This window comes from Zea mays, chromosome 8, assembly GCF_902167145.1.
Source record: "Zea mays cultivar B73 chromosome 8, Zm-B73-REFERENCE-NAM-5.0, whole genome shotgun sequence".
NCBI classification, from domain to species: Eukaryota; Viridiplantae; Streptophyta; class Magnoliopsida; order Poales; family Poaceae; genus Zea; species Zea mays.
In genome coordinates, this window is record NC_050103.1 from 11,441,117 (window position 1) to 11,456,551 (window position 15,435).

General features: G+C 45.1%; 1 protein-coding gene across 1 annotated transcript; it reads left to right on the forward strand.

The window, feature by feature from the left end:
- The first annotated feature begins 384 nt into the window (after positions 1 to 384).
- On the forward strand, positions 385 to 1,165 carry LOC100277838 (uncharacterized). The gene has a single exon (NM_001159443.2). It carries the CDS (start codon positions 462 to 464, stop codon positions 747 to 749), a length of 288 nt encoding a protein of 95 aa, NP_001152915.2. The 5' UTR covers positions 385 to 461; the 3' UTR covers positions 750 to 1,165.
- Positions 1,166 to 15,435: the final 14,270 nt, after the last annotated feature.

Here is a 15,435-nt window from a genome sequence, read left to right on the forward strand (position 1 = left end):
GGCAGCGTCCACTATCGTTTGACGAAATGCAGCCTTGCTTGTCAGCAATTAACATAATGGTAAGCTCACGTGTGGATGTGTGGTTTGGATGTTAAGTGATATGTTATAAAAAAGCTTATGCAAGTTGATACTGAAACCTCTCGTTAAAATAATGGGTCTCCAGGGTATTGAACTCTATTAATATTACTTGGTCAATTAATGCTTAACATGCATGCTTAATGGAATCACACATATGATCATATCGAGTAGCTCAGTGATATGCTTTTCTTCCAGCTGGGCTAGCGTGTGCGTGTGTGGTAGTGCTGCAGGCGTGCGCTATTAATATACTCTGGGATATGCACTTTGCTGCCTATAAATTGCTTCGCCCTGCGAAAGCTTATATGCATCGATCGGGTAAGGCTCAGCTCAGCTAGCATATTTGAGTTTCTCTCGTGCTCTAGCTACTAGCAACCTCGACATCAATGGCTTCTGGTGCCGCCGCCCCGGTTAAGATGTCCACTGCAGTGACTGCCTGCATCCTGCTGGCGGTCCTGCTGCCCATGGCGCCCAAGCTAGTAATGGGTGATTGTTCCGGCAGTTGTGTTACCCTTTGCGACACCTTTGCTGATGGGTTCTGCACGGGCAACGCCGACCCCGCCTTTTGTCCACCGGAAGTGCAGGAGCAATGCAAGCCCACGGTTTTCACAGGGTGTATCACTGAATGCAACACACTCTGCGCTACAAGCGGATTCGCTCCTTGCGCTGCTTGATGAGAAAGTATGGTTTGCGGCAGAATAAAGGTGAGTGCAAGAGCAGCCAGCAGGCCTCTTCCCCATGCATACGCACACTGCAGCGCGAGCTGAGGGAGGAAGCATGCAATAAGCTTCCACGGTGATCTACTACCTACTATATCCCACATTTCCTTACTACATTTTCCTTTGTTTAATTCAGTCAAGATTGTGTCGTTCAGAGGCCAGCATGCATGGGGTGCGTACGTATTATTACTAGTATTATTGTATGCATATGGAAAAGTGCACTGTGCTAGCTTGTGTACGTGTGCCAATTCTGTGCATGCATGTGTGGTCTTTCAGTGTCTACTCTAGCTAGTAGGCATATGTCATTGTCATGTAATCTCTCGATGAGGGAATTTGTATTGAAATAAATCATATTAAAAACAATATATTTCGTTCCTTTATGCATACACCATACATACATATATATGTACCTTCATTATTGTTCCTAACATTAATTTCTCGCGCGTTGTGAGCTCCAAGAGAGACCAAAAAAATTTTGTATAAAACGTGAACGAAAACAACGTAAATTAGTATGAATTTTAGCGTAAATCGTCAATCTGTTTCATAACTGTGATGTGGCCCAAATGTATCTCTCGACATGAGGTTGTACTAAAAACAAATCAAAAATTGTCGTAAATTTGCGTAAAGCGCATCAATAAATGTTGTAAATTCGTTCAACACACGCGTTTCATGTTCACCATAATACAACTGTAATACCCAAATTGTAAGGAAGAATAAAAGGAGAAATTGTTTCCTTTATATATGTGAGTGTATCCCTATTTATCATCACATGTGACAACCATGTTTAAAAAAATGAGTAAATCCTTAATAAGACACAAATAAACAATTGCATCATATTGGATTTTGTTTGTTTGTGCATTTAAAACAATAATAACATGATAAAAAAATATATTATAATGAGTGTAAGATTTAGATTAAAACCTAGATTTGAATTTGGGATTTAAATAGAAAAGGAGAAAGAAATACTATAAATTACAAAATAAATTCATAAATGAGTAAATACCACATTAGTATTTTCAAGATGAACAATTAATATATGTGCAAATCCATAACTGAAATTCAAATTTGAATTTGAAATCCAAAGGGAAAGGAAAATCTAAATTTGAAAGAAAAGAGAAAAGAATAAAAGGGAAAACTAGTTCTGGGCCCAAAGCCGCGCTACCGGCCCAACTGACCCAGCCCTTCTGCGCAGCCAACTGGATTTCGTACAACACACACGTTTCATGTTCACCATAATACAACTCATAAAGCTAACATTACAAGATACCCTTCTTCTAAACAATGATTCTCCAAACTTAAACTTCCACGAGGTAAAATTCATACACAGGCAACCTCTGCTCATCTTCATTGAAGTAGTCAACCAATTCAATAGATGTGGATTCCGAACGTTTCCAACAAAATCAACTTGTACCTGCATACAAACAATGATACTTCTTAGTTTTTCATTAGCAGATAACTTAGGGGACGTTTGGTTTCTACACAAAGTGCGTCACAACTGTCTCGAAACATTCTGAAATTTTTATCACAACCTGTACATATGATATCATGACATGTGGACAAGTTTCATGATGTTCTAACTTTGCTTGTGTTTTATACAATTTTAAACAACTGGATGGGAGTAGATCGGGATGGCAGGGAATTCAACAACAAGGCGGAGCGGGTGAAGCAAGAGCTGTGGGTAAGTCTTACTATATTGTAAAATACATCGCATTCGTTGCACATTCTTGAAATAATGTATGGATACATCGTCTCAGTATGCAGGATTTCTTCAGATGCGAGGCTGCATAAGAGACCAGGTCGGATGTGGCCACCACGAGCTGTAAGAAGCTCGTCGTGGACTTGCACTACGAAGCGCGAATCCAAGCCATTGTTAGCTACCATTGCTCCGTCCTTGGGGAGAAGGTGACCAAGCAGGACAGCTGAACCATGTCGTTGACTAGGGACCAGTACTTGTAGGTAAATACAACACTTTAATATTCGCGACAAAATTTGCTTAATTTTATCTTCTGGTATGTAGTGTACTTGTTTTACTTTGTAGATGATTCCTTATTGGTGCGTTGCGCATCCTCAGTGTTGGGATTAGAAATTATTTCTAACTATCTCATTGGTTTTCTTGCAGTCGGCATCACATGGTGGCCAGCCTTGCTCCAACTTCTCGGCTTATCACTACCGAAATCTTGCTCTTTGCCAAGTGCTTTTTGTCGGGCACTCGGTAAAGAAGTCTTAATTTAGTGCCACACACGATAAAGTTCTGCTCATGGTAACGACCACGTTTACCGAGAGCAGGACTCTTGGCACACGAAGACACTCGGCAAAGGCCGACGCTCGGCAAAGGGTGAAAGGGAAATGTGCCCTTGGGCAATTTCTAAGTGTTTTGGTGATTTAGTGTCCAACACAAGTGCCTAAGTGTAAAGAGGTGGACAAAGTACAAATCAAGGATAAAGGTATGTTTCTCAGACTTAGTACATTGTTTTATGGACTAATATATTGTGTCTAAGTGCTGGAAACAGGAAAAATCCAATTGGAAATGTCTTGGCTCGAGCAGCCAAGAATCTGCTGAGTCTGGGAGCACCGGACTGTCCGGTGGTGCACCGGACAGTGTCCGGTGCGCCAGGCTGGTTCGAGCGAACTGGCCGCTCTCGGGAATTCACCGGCGACGTACGGCTATAATTCACCGGACTGTCCGGTGTGCACCGGACTGTCCGGTGAGCCAACGGTTGGCCGGGCCAACGGTCGGCCGCGCAATCTGCGCGGGACACGTGGCCGAGCCAACGGCTAGAAGATGGCACCGGACATGTCCGGTGCGCCAACGACTCCAGGTCTGCCAACGGCCGGCTTCGCCATTTAAGGAAAGAAATCTGGCACCGGACAGTGTCCGGTGTGCACCGGACTGTCCGGTGCGCCAGACGACAGAAGGCAAGAATTGCCTTCCCTGATTGCTCTCAACGGCTCCTAGCTGCCTTGGGGCTATAAAAGGGACCCCTAGGCGCATGGAGGAGGACACCAAGCATCTTCTAATCATTTCTAAGCACCAAGACATCGATTTCGCGCGTTCTTTTCATTGTGATAGCATATAGAGCTCTAGTGGAGTTGTGAACTCATTGAGTTGTGTTGCGAGCTCTTGTTGCGACTTGTGTGCGTGTTGACACTCTGATTCTTGTGTCTTGTGTGCGTTGCTAATCCCTCCCTTGCTCCGTGTTCTTTGTGAATTTCAAGTGTAAGGGCGAGAGGCTCCAAGTTGTGGAGATTCCTCGCAAACGGGATTGAGATAAAGCAAGCAAAACACCGTGGTATTCAAGTGGGTCTTTGGACCGCTTGAGAGGGGTTGATTGCAACCCTCGTCCGTTGGGACGCCACAACATGGAGTAGGCAAACGTTGGTCTTGGTCAAACCATGGGATAACCACCGTGCCATCTCTGTGATTGATTTATTGTGGTTATTGTGTTTTGATTCCTCTATAGCCACTTGGCAATTATTGTGCTAACAATTAACCAAGTTTTGTGGCTTAAGTTTTGAAGTGTTACAGGATCACCTATTCACCCCCCCCTCTAGGTGCTCTCAATTGGTATCGGAGCCGTTCTCTTCAAGAAAGGGACTAACCGCCCGAAGAGATGGATCCTAAGGGCAAGGGGATGGTGATCAACGACAAGGAGAAGGAGTTCCTCGTCAACGAGCCCAATGATGACAGGCCCACCGACTCAGGCTCGGGCCACAAAAGAAAAGACGGGAGGAAGAAGAAGACAAGGCGCATCAAGGAAATTGTCTACTACGACAGCGACGAATCTTCCTCCTCCCAAAAGGACAACGACGACTACGACAGACGAAAGACGGTTAACTCAAACTTTTCTTTCGATTATTTGCGCATTCCGCATAGCTCAAATGCTCAATTGCTCCCCATTCCACTTGGCAAGCCTCCTCACTTTGATGGAGAGGACTACGGATTTTGGAGCCACAAAATGCGTACTCACCTGTTTTCTCTCCATCCAAGCATTTGGGAGATTATGGAAAGTGGAATGAAATTTGATAGCTCGGATAGCCCTGTGTTTATTAATGAACAGATTCATAAAAATGCACAAGCTACTACTGTGTTGCTAGCCTCTTTGTGCAGGGACGAGTATCACAAGGTGAGCGGCTTGGACAATGCCAAGCAGATCTGGGACACCCTCAAGATCTCTCATGAGGGGAACGACGTCACCTTGCTCACCAAAATGGAGTTGGTGGAGGGCGAGCTTGGAAGGTTCGCGATGATAAGGGGCGAGGAGCCAACTCAAACATACAACCGGCTCAAGACCCTTATCAACAAAATAAGGAGCTACGGAAGCACGCGATGGACGGACCACGACGTCGTCCGACTAATGCTAAGGTCCTTTACCGTTCTTGATCCTCATTTGGTGAATAATATTCGTGAGAATCCTAGGTACACCAAAATGCCGCCCGAAGAAGTCCTCGGAAAATTTGTTAGCGGGCGAATGATGATCAAGGAGGCGAGGTACGTGGACGACGCCTTGAATGGTCCGATCAACGAGCCGCAACCCCTTGCTCTCAAGGCAACAAGAAGCAAGGAGGCGCTACCTAGCAAGGTGGCACAGATTGAGACGGTCGGACTTAATGATGAAGAGATGGCCCTAATTTTCAAAAGATTCAAGACGGTGCTTAAGGGTCGCAAGGGACAGCCAAGCAAGACCAAAGCCAAGGGGAAGCGCTCATGCTTCAAATGCGGTAAGCTTGGTCATTTTATTGCTAACTGTCCCGACAATGATAGTGAACAGGACCAAGGGAGCAAGAGGGAGAAGAAGAAGGCATACAAGAAGGCAAAGGGCGAGGCACATCTAGGCAAGGAGTGGGATTCGGATTGCTCCTCCTCCGACTCCGACAATGAGGGACTCGCCGCCATCGCTTTCAACAAGTCATCCCTCTTCCCAAACGAGCGTCACACTTGCCTCATGGCAAGAGAGAAGAAAGTAAGCACTCATGATACTAGTACTTATGCTTCTTCAAGTGAGGATGAGTCTAGTGATGATGATGAGATAGATTACTCATGCTTATTCAAAGGATTAGATAGATCTAAAATTGATAAGATTAATGAGTTTATTGATACCTTGAATGATAAGAATATACTTTTAGAAAAGCAAGAGGATTTGTTGTATGAAGAACATGATAAATTTGTAGAAGCACAAAAGTCTCTTGCTCTAGAAATTAAAAGGAATGAAATACTCTCTAGTGAATTATCTTCTTATCATGAAACTATTGCTACATTAAAAGGTTTTAATGATGACTTAAATGCTAAACTAGAAGTAGCTAGTAAATCTAATTCCTGTGTAGAAATTGTTGAAACTTGTAATAGGTGTAAAGATTTTGACATTGATGCCTGTAGTAATCATCTAGTTTCAATTTCCAAATTAAATGAGGAATTAGCTAGTCTTAATGCCCAACTTAAGACTAGCAAGAATGAATTTGACAAGCTAAAATTTGCAAGGGATGCCTACACAATTGGTAGACACCCCTCCATTAAGGATGGACTTGGCTACAAGAGGGAAGCCAAGAACTTGACAAGCCATAAGGCTCCCATCTCCGCCAAGGAGAAAGGGAAGGCCCCTATGGCTAGTAGTGTGCAAAAGAACCATGCCTTTATGTACCATGATAGGAGACAATCTAAAAATGCTTATAGGAGTTGTAATGCATATAATGCCTTTGATTCTCATGCCATGTTTGCTTCCAGTTCTTCTTATGTGCATGATAGAAATGTTGGTAGGAATATTGTTCATAATATGCCTAGGAGAAATGTTGTTAATGTTCCTAGGAAAGTAAATGAACCTTCTATAATATATCATGCTTTAAATGCTTCTTTTGCTATTTGTAGAAAGGATAGGAAGATAGTTGCTAGAAAATTAGGGGCAAGATGCAAGGGAGACAAAACTTGCATCTGGGTCCCTAAGGATATTTGTGCTAACCTTATAGGACCCAACATGAGTTGGGTACCTAAGACCCAAGCCTAAATTTGCCTTGCAGGTTTATGCATCCGGGGGTTCAAGCTGGATTATCGACAGCGGATGCACAAACCATATGACGGGGGAGAAGAAGATGTTCACCTCCTACGTCAAAAACAAAGATTCCCAAGATTCAATAATATTCGGTGATGGGAATCAAGGCAAGGTAAAAGGGTTAGGTAAAATTGCAATCTCAAATGAGCACTCTATATCTAATGTGTTTTTAGTAGAGTCTCTTGGATATAATTTGCTATCTGTTAGTCAATTATGCAATATGGGATATAACTGTTTATTTACAAATGTAGATGTGTCTGTCTTTAGAAGATGTGATGGTTCACTAGCTTTTAAGGGTGTACAAGACGACAAACTTTACTTAGTTGATTTTGCAAAAGAAGAGGCCGGTCTAGATGCATGCTTAATGGCTAAGACTTGCATGGGCTGGTTGTGGCATCGCCGCTTAGCACATGTGGGGATGAAGAACCTCCACAAGCTTCTAAAGGGAGAACACGTGATAGGTCTAACCAATGTTCATTTCGAAAAAGATAGACCTTGTGCAGCTTGTCAAGCAGGTAAACAAGTGGGAGGAGCACATCACAGCAAGAATGTGATGACAACATCAAGACCTCTGGAGCTGCTGCATATGGACCTCTTCGGACCTGTCGCCTATCTGAGCATAGGAGGAAGTATGGTCTAGTTATTGTTGATGACTTTTCCCGCTTCACTTGGGTGTTCTTTTTGCAGGATAAGTCTGAAACCCAAGGGACCCTCAAGCGCTTCCTAAGGAGAGCTCAAAATGAGTTTGAGCTCAAGGTGAAGAAGATAAGGAGCGACAACGGGTCCAAATTCAAGAACCTTCAAGTGGAGGAGTTCCTTGAGGAGGAGGGGATCAAGCACGAGTTCTCCGCTCCCTACACACCTCAGCAAAATGGTGTGGTAGAGAGGAAGAACAGGACGCTCATAGATATGGCGAGGACTATGCTTGGAGAGTTCAAGACCCCCGAGTGCTTTTGGTCGGAAGCCGTGAACACGGCTTGCCACGCCATCAACAGGGTCTACCTTCACCGCCTCCTCAAGAAGACTTCATATGAGCTGCTGACTGGTAACAAACCCAATGTATCGTATTTTCGTGTATTTGGGAGTAAATGCTACATTCTAGTGAAGAAGGGTAGGAATTCCAAATTTGCTCCCAAAGCCGTAGAAGGGTTTTTATTAGGTTATGATTCAAATACAAAGGCGTATAGGGTCTTCAACAAATCATCGGGTTTGGTTGAAGTCTCTAGCGACATTGTATTTGATGAGACTAATGGCTCTCCAAGAGAGCAAGTTGTTGATCTTGATGATGTAGATGAAGAAGACGTTCCAACGGCCGTGATACGCACCATGGCGATTGGAGATGTACGGCCTCAGGAACATTTGGAGCAAGATCAACCGTCTTCCTCAACTATGGTGCATCCCCCAACCCAGGATGACGAACAGGGTAGAAGAGGCCTTGCTAGATCCGGACTGGGTGTTGGCCATGCAGGAGGAACTCAACAATTTCAAGCGCAATGAAGTTTGGACACTGGTGCCTCGCCCCAAGCAAAATGTTGTGGGAACCAAGTGGGTGTTCCGCAACAAACAGGACGAGCACGGGGTGGTGACAAGGAACAAGGCTCGGCTTGTGGCAAAAGGTTATGCCCAAGTCGCTGGTTTGGACTTTGAGGAGACTTTTGCTCCCGTGGCTAGGCTAGAATCAATTCGTATCTTGCTAGCATATGCCGCTCACCATTCCTTCAGGTTGTACCAAATGGATGTGAAGAGCGCTTTCCTCAACGGGCCGATCAAGGAGGAGGTGTACGTGGAGCAACCCCCTGGCTTTGAGGATGAACGGTACCCCGACCACGTGTGTAAGCTCTCTAAGGCGCTCTATGGACTTAAGCAAGCCCCAAGAGCATGGTATGAATGCCTTAGAGACTTTTTAATTGCTAATGCTTTCAAGGTCGGGAAAGCCGATCCAACTCTTTTTACTAAGACTTGCGATGGTGATCTTTTTGTGTGCCAAATTTATGTCGATGACATAATATTTGGCTCTACTAACCAAAAGTCTTGTGAAGAGTTTAGCAGGGTGATGACGCAGAAATTCGAGATGTCGATGATGGGCGAGTTGAACTACTTCCTTGGGTTTCAAGTGAAGCAACTCAAGGACCGGCACTTTCATCTCCCAAACGAAGTACACGCAAGACTTGCTAAAGCGGTTTGGGATGAAGGACGCCAAGCCCGCAAAGACGCCGATGGGAACTGACGGACACACCGACCTCAACAAAGGTGGTAAGTCCGTTGATCAAAAAGCATACCGGTCCATGATAGGTTCTTTGCTTTATTTATGTGCTAGTAGACCGGATATTATGCTTAGCGTATGCATGTGTGCTAGATTTCAATCCGATCCTAAGGAGTGTCACTTAGTGGCTGTGAAGCGAATTCTTAGATATTTAGTCGCTACGCCTTGCTTCGGGATCTGGTATCCAAAGGGGTCTAACTTTGACTTGATTGGGTACTCAGATTCCGACTATGCTGGATGTAAGGTCGATAGGAAGAGTACATCGGGGACGTGCCAATTCTTAGGAAGGTCCCTGGTGTCATGGAACTCTAAGAAACAAACCTCCGTTGCCCTATCCACCGTTGAGGCTGAGTACGTTGCCGCAGGACAGTGTTGCGCGCAACTGCTTTGGATGAGGCAAACCCTCCGGGACTTTGGCTACAATCTGAGCAAAGTCCCACTCCTATGTGACAATGAGAGTGCTATCCGAATAGCGGAAAATCCTGTTGAGCACAGCCGCACAAAGCACATTGACATCCGGCATCACTTTTTGAGAGACCACCAGCAAAAGGGAGATATCGAAGTGTTTCATGTTAGCACCGAGAACCAGCTAGACGATATCTTTACCAAGCCTCTAGATGAGAAAACCTTTTGCAGGCTGCGTAGTGAGCTCAATATCTTAGATTCGCGGAACTTGGATTAAATTGTAGCATATATGTGTTTATGCCTTTGATCATGTTCATTCTGCATTCTGTTGCTTATTGTGGTGCTCAAGTTGTACAAACACTCCCTAGACCTCACAAGTCCTTTTTGCAAGTGATGCACGTATTTAGGGGGAGCTGTGCTACAACTTGATCCTTTGAGACTAACCATGTACTTGAGTTTGGTTGTTTTAGTCTCCAAGAAGAATTGAAAGGGAAAAGGTGGACTTGGACAATGCAAGACTTCCACTGCACTCCGATGAGAAAGAGTAACTTTTCCAAGTTCATCTTTATACTCCTATTGTCTTTGTGTTCTTATTTGAAAATTTTGGTGAGGCAATGGGGTTAAAGGGCCAAGATTGATCCCGTTTTGGTGCTTAATGCCAAAGGGGGAGAAAATAAAGGCCAAAGCAATAAATGGATCAGCTACCACTTGAGAAATTTTGAAAATAGTAGATTAGAGCTTTTGGTTTGTCAAAACTCTTTTATTGTCTCTTATGTCAAAAGTTGGCCTCTTGTGGGGAGAAGTGTTGATTATGGGAAAAAGGGGGAGTTTTTGAAATCCTTGATCAAATTTCTTTGGAAAACCTCTCTTTATGTCTCTACAAGTGGTTTTGACTTAGAGATAGGAATTTGAGTTTGATTTGCAAAAACAAACCAAGTGGTGGCATAGAGTGATCCATATATGTCAAATTGAATCAAAACAATTTTGAGTTCTAATTTGAACTGTTTTTGTACTTGTTCTACTTGCTTTATGTTGTGTTGGCATAAATCACCAAAAAGGGGGAGATTGAAAGGGAAATGTGCCCTTGGGCAATTTCTAAGTGTTTTGGTGATTTAGTGTCCAACACAAGTGCCTAAGTGTAAAGAGGTGGACAAAGTACAAATCAAGGATAAAGGTATGTTTCTCAGACTTAGTACATTGTTTTATGGACTAATATATTGTGTCTAAGTGCTGGAAACAGGAAAAATCCAATTGGAAATGTCTTGGCTCGAGCAGCCAAGAATCTGCTGAGTCTGGGAGCACCGGACTGTCCGGTGGTGCACCGGACAGTGTCCGGTGCGCCAGGCTGGTTCGAGCGAACTGGCCGCTCTCGGGAATTCACCGGCGACGTACGGCTATAATTCACCGGACTGTCCGGTGTGCACCGGACTGTCCGGTGAGCCAACGGTCGGCCGGGCCAACGGTCGGCCGCGCAATCTGCGCGGGACACGTGGCCGAGCCAACGGCTAGAAGATGGCACCGGACTGTCCGGTGTACACCGGACATGTCCGGTGCGCCAACGGCTCCAGGTCTGCCAACGGTCGGCTTCGCCATTTAAGGAAAGAAATCTGGCACCAGACAGTGTCCGGTGTGCACCGGATTGTCCGGTGCGCCAGACGACAGAAGGCAAGAATTGCCTTCCCTGATTGCTCTCAACGGCTCCTAGCTGCCTTGGGGCTATAAAAGGGACCCCTAGGCGCATGGAGGAGGACACCAAGCATCTTCTAATCATTTCTAAGCACCAAGACATCGATTTCGCGCGTTCTTTTCATTGTGATAGCATATAGAGCTCTAGTGGAGTTGTGAACTCATTGAGTTGTGTTGCGAGCTCTTGTTGCGACTTGTGTGTGTGTTGACACTCTGATTCTTGTGTCTTGTGTGCGTTGCTAATCCCTCCCTTGCTCCGTGTTCTTTGTGAATTTCAAGTGTAAGGGCGAGAGGCTCCAAGTTGTGGAGATTCCTCGCAAACGGGATTGAGATAAAGCAAGCAAAACACTGTGGTATTCAAGTGGGTCTTTGGACCGCCTGAGAGGGGTTGATTGCAACCCTCGTCCGTTGGGACGCCACAACGTGGAGTAGGCAAGCATTGGTCTTGGCCGAACCACGGGATAACCACTGTGCCATCTCTGTGATTGATTTATTGTGGTTATTGTGTTTTGATTCCTCTATAGCCACTTGGCAATTATTGTGCTAACAATTAACCAAGTTTTGTGGCTTAAGTTTTGAAGTGTTACAGGATCACCTATTCACCCCCCTCTAGGTGCTCTCAAAGGGCCGTCAGCATCCGTCTATAGCTGACGGTCGTTATCTTTGCCAAGAGTAGAGATTTGGCACTCGGCAAAGTAGCTACTTTGCCGAGTGCCTTAATCCTGACACTCGGCAAGCCATTCTGTGCCAAGTGTCGTAGGATGGCACTCGGCAAAGTATATTTTTATTTTTTTTCTTTTCCCAACCAAACTTTTTGTGGTATGTTCCTACACTATGTAGACTTACATGTTCCATTTTGGCACAATTATAAAAGTGTTTGCTATAACTATTAGATTTTGTTCTTTTAATTGAATTTACTCGGATAATTAAGATTTGAACTGCAAGTCACTCGGAAAATGGAAAACCATGAATGCAAAAATGATATCCATGTTAGGTTACACAATTTACGACCAATTTCAAGAGCAGACTAGAATTTTCGACCACCATCCTCACTAAACATGACCGTGAACTTGCCATCAAGTTGTTTAAAAATTGTATGAAACACAAACAAAGTCAGAAAATCATGAAACTTGTCCACATGTCATGATATCATATGTAGAGGCTGTGATAAAAATTTGAGAATGTTTCGAGAAAGTTGTGACGCACTATGTGTAGAAACCTAGCCAGTCTACATTGAAACTCTACGATTTCATGTGTAAGCCACTTAGTGAAACCCTTTGCCGAGTGTCACCTAATACGCTCGGCAAAGGCGTCGTCTCCGTTACCAGTCGTCGTGACAACAACTTTTCTTTGCTGAGTACCTATTGACACTCGACAAAGACATTGCCAAGTCCCCGATAAAAAGTACTCGGCAAAGAAGCCGTTGCCGATGTATAGTTCGTCGAGCTCTCTTTGCCGAGTGTCACACTCGGCCAAGCCTTCGCCGAGTGTTTTCTAGACTTTGTCGAGTGCTTCAGACACTCGACAAAGAGGTTGTTTCCAGTAGTGTGTGCTATGGCCCACAAGGGCAAGGCGACGTCTGACGTCACCTACAACACGGATGATGGGCCCGAGGCGTATAGCAACCCCACCGTCTACAACCACCTAAGTGAGTACACTGTCATGGCACAGGAGGTCCATGGGCCAGATTACGATCCGAGGACCGAGGACATCCATGGAGATGTCCTCATGAGGGTTGGAGGAGGCAAAAGGCATGGGCGGTACTGGATTGCCGACGGAGTAATCGACTCGTCGTGCACTCCCACTCTGTCTCAGGTGTGAGCAAGGAGCACGAGCTCGAGCCCAACCATACGACCTCGACAGGACAATTCACATCATCGCATACAGCAACTCCAGGTTAGTGCTTCTGTAACTTGTCATTCCTTGAGTTTTATGCGTTCTCTTTGAGTTATTATAACATTGGGTTGAAATATTACAGGCTTGGCTAGAAGAAGAGAGGAGGGAACGGTAGGAGATGGAGGCGAGGATGATAGCGGAGCGGGAGGCTGAGCGGGAGACCCAGTTGGCAGATCAGCAGAGGATGACAGACATGTTCCAGTACATGTTTTTGCTCACATGGTTTTGCTCCACCACCTCTGTTGTTCCCTCCAGTTGACCCTGCTCAGTTTCATACTCCTGTGAGTATCAAAATTCAGTCCTGCATGATATATATTCATCTGGTATAACACATGCAATCTCTTCTCTGTGCAGGGACAATCTGGGGTGGCATCCAACAACCCTCATGCATCGCCTAGCCCATCGACGCACCAGTCTAGCCGCCCACCTCGCTAATGATCTTCTCTTAGTGGTGATTGTGAGACTTGTGTGAGAAACTTGTCCTAAACTTATGTTTGTGAAAAACTTGTGTTTGAGAGTTGGTAATACTTATATTGGTGAAACTTGGTATGAACATAGACATGTTTGTGAAAAACTTGTGAGATTTGTGGTTTTTGTTATATATGTGGTCTCTATTATGTATGTGAAGATTATGTGATATCTGTGATGTATATGTGATGATTATATAATATATCTTTTGTTTGTTTGGATGGGATAGCAAAAACAAATTAAAACGGGGTATTCTGGTCACTTTGTAGAGTGTAAGACTCGGCAAAGAGGTACTTTGCCGAGTGTCAAGGTCATAGCACTCCAAAGAAGGCACACCTGGGCACCGGTAAAGCCTCTTTGCCGAGTGTTGTGGCCTTGGCACTCGGCAAAGAAGCAAGCTTTGTCGAGTGCCTCCTAGTGCACTCGGCAAAGGAACTTACAAAACAGGCCCTCGGGTGATCCCTTTGCCGAGTGCTATTCAGTTGGACACTTGGAAAAAAAGGTAGCCTTTGTCGAGTTCCACCTAATACGCTTGGCAACAGAACTGGTAAAGGGACCCACAGGGAGCTTCTTTGCCGAGTGTCAGTACAGCAGACACTCGGCATAGAGCGGACCTTTGCCATGTGTCACTCGCTGGGCACTCGGCACAGGCTCCGTCGCCATCACCTGGCGTCGTGACGGCGACTTTTCTTTGTCGAGTACCGAGTGACATTCGACAAAGTCTTTCATTGTCTAGTAGACATATGTCATGCAATCTCTCGTGCGTGGCATACTACTATCAGCACAGAGAGGGAACTTGTTGTTGGCGCCGATCTGGGCTCCAAACACTAGAATGGATCGTCTAGCGATGCTCTCTACGAAGGCGCGGACGGTGCGCGGCACAGGGCCAGACAGTCCACGACTTGGGCACAAGACTAACTCCTCTTTTGCGTATGTCCAGACGGTCCGCGCCTGGGCTTGGACGGTCCACAACGGTGTAGAGGGTCTTCTTCACAACAAACCTATATCTCTCCTCCCGGGAGGGACCCTGTCGAGGAGGAGAGATCCTACGGTGTGTCTTGGCATCGACAGGCTACCCAAGACGCCTCTAGTCGACATAGAGCCAAAGGGAGGTGAAGATTTGAGGTAGAATTTTTTATGAAAATCCTTGATAGCAAACATCAAGGATCGTCCAAATTTTTTAGCATCAGACCGTCCGAAATTCCCTATAACACGCATCATCTCCACTGACCTCGTGATGCGAACGCTCGTTGTGACGTGTCCCACTCCCACCATATATCTTCCAAACTGTTTGAAATAATAATATGGACATCAGACCTCTTGTTCGTTCACAACTTTTCATCGTATGTAACTTAAACAAAGGATTACCACTCCACTACAGAAAACAAATAAATCTGTCTCGGTTAAACTTTTTTATGTCGGCTAAAAACAAAACTGGCATAGATTAGATGTTTTCCATCGGCTACAAAACAACTGACGTAAATAATTAATTATTTACATAGGTTTCAAAGTGGCCTACATAAATAAAATTATTCATGTAGGTTTGCTAAAAACTGATGTACATAAGGCTTTTACTTACGTCGGTCGTTCTAGCCGACATAGATTAGTCGTAAAAACCCTTTTCTCGTAAACCCGCCTTACTTCAGTTCCTCATCCTCCCCCGCTGCTAACTCACGCCCCTGCTCATCCCTCCCGGTGGCTGTTCCTCTTCTCCTCCCATCGTCTGCTCCCCCACCTGGTGACGCCTCCTTGCCCGTGCTCGTCGTAGTAGCTGCCCCCTACTTGAACTTGTCATAGCCGCCGCCGTCTTCTCGCCCGCAACGTCAGCACATGGTTCCTGCTCTGGTCTGCCCATAACCAGAGAGTGTCTCGACAATGTATG

What these genes read in the sequence shown, in the direction of transcription:
- LOC100277838 (NM_001159443.2), top strand. Translation starts at nt 462, where the DNA reads ATGGCTTCTGGTGCCGCCGCCCCGGTTAAGATGTCCACTGCAGTGACT.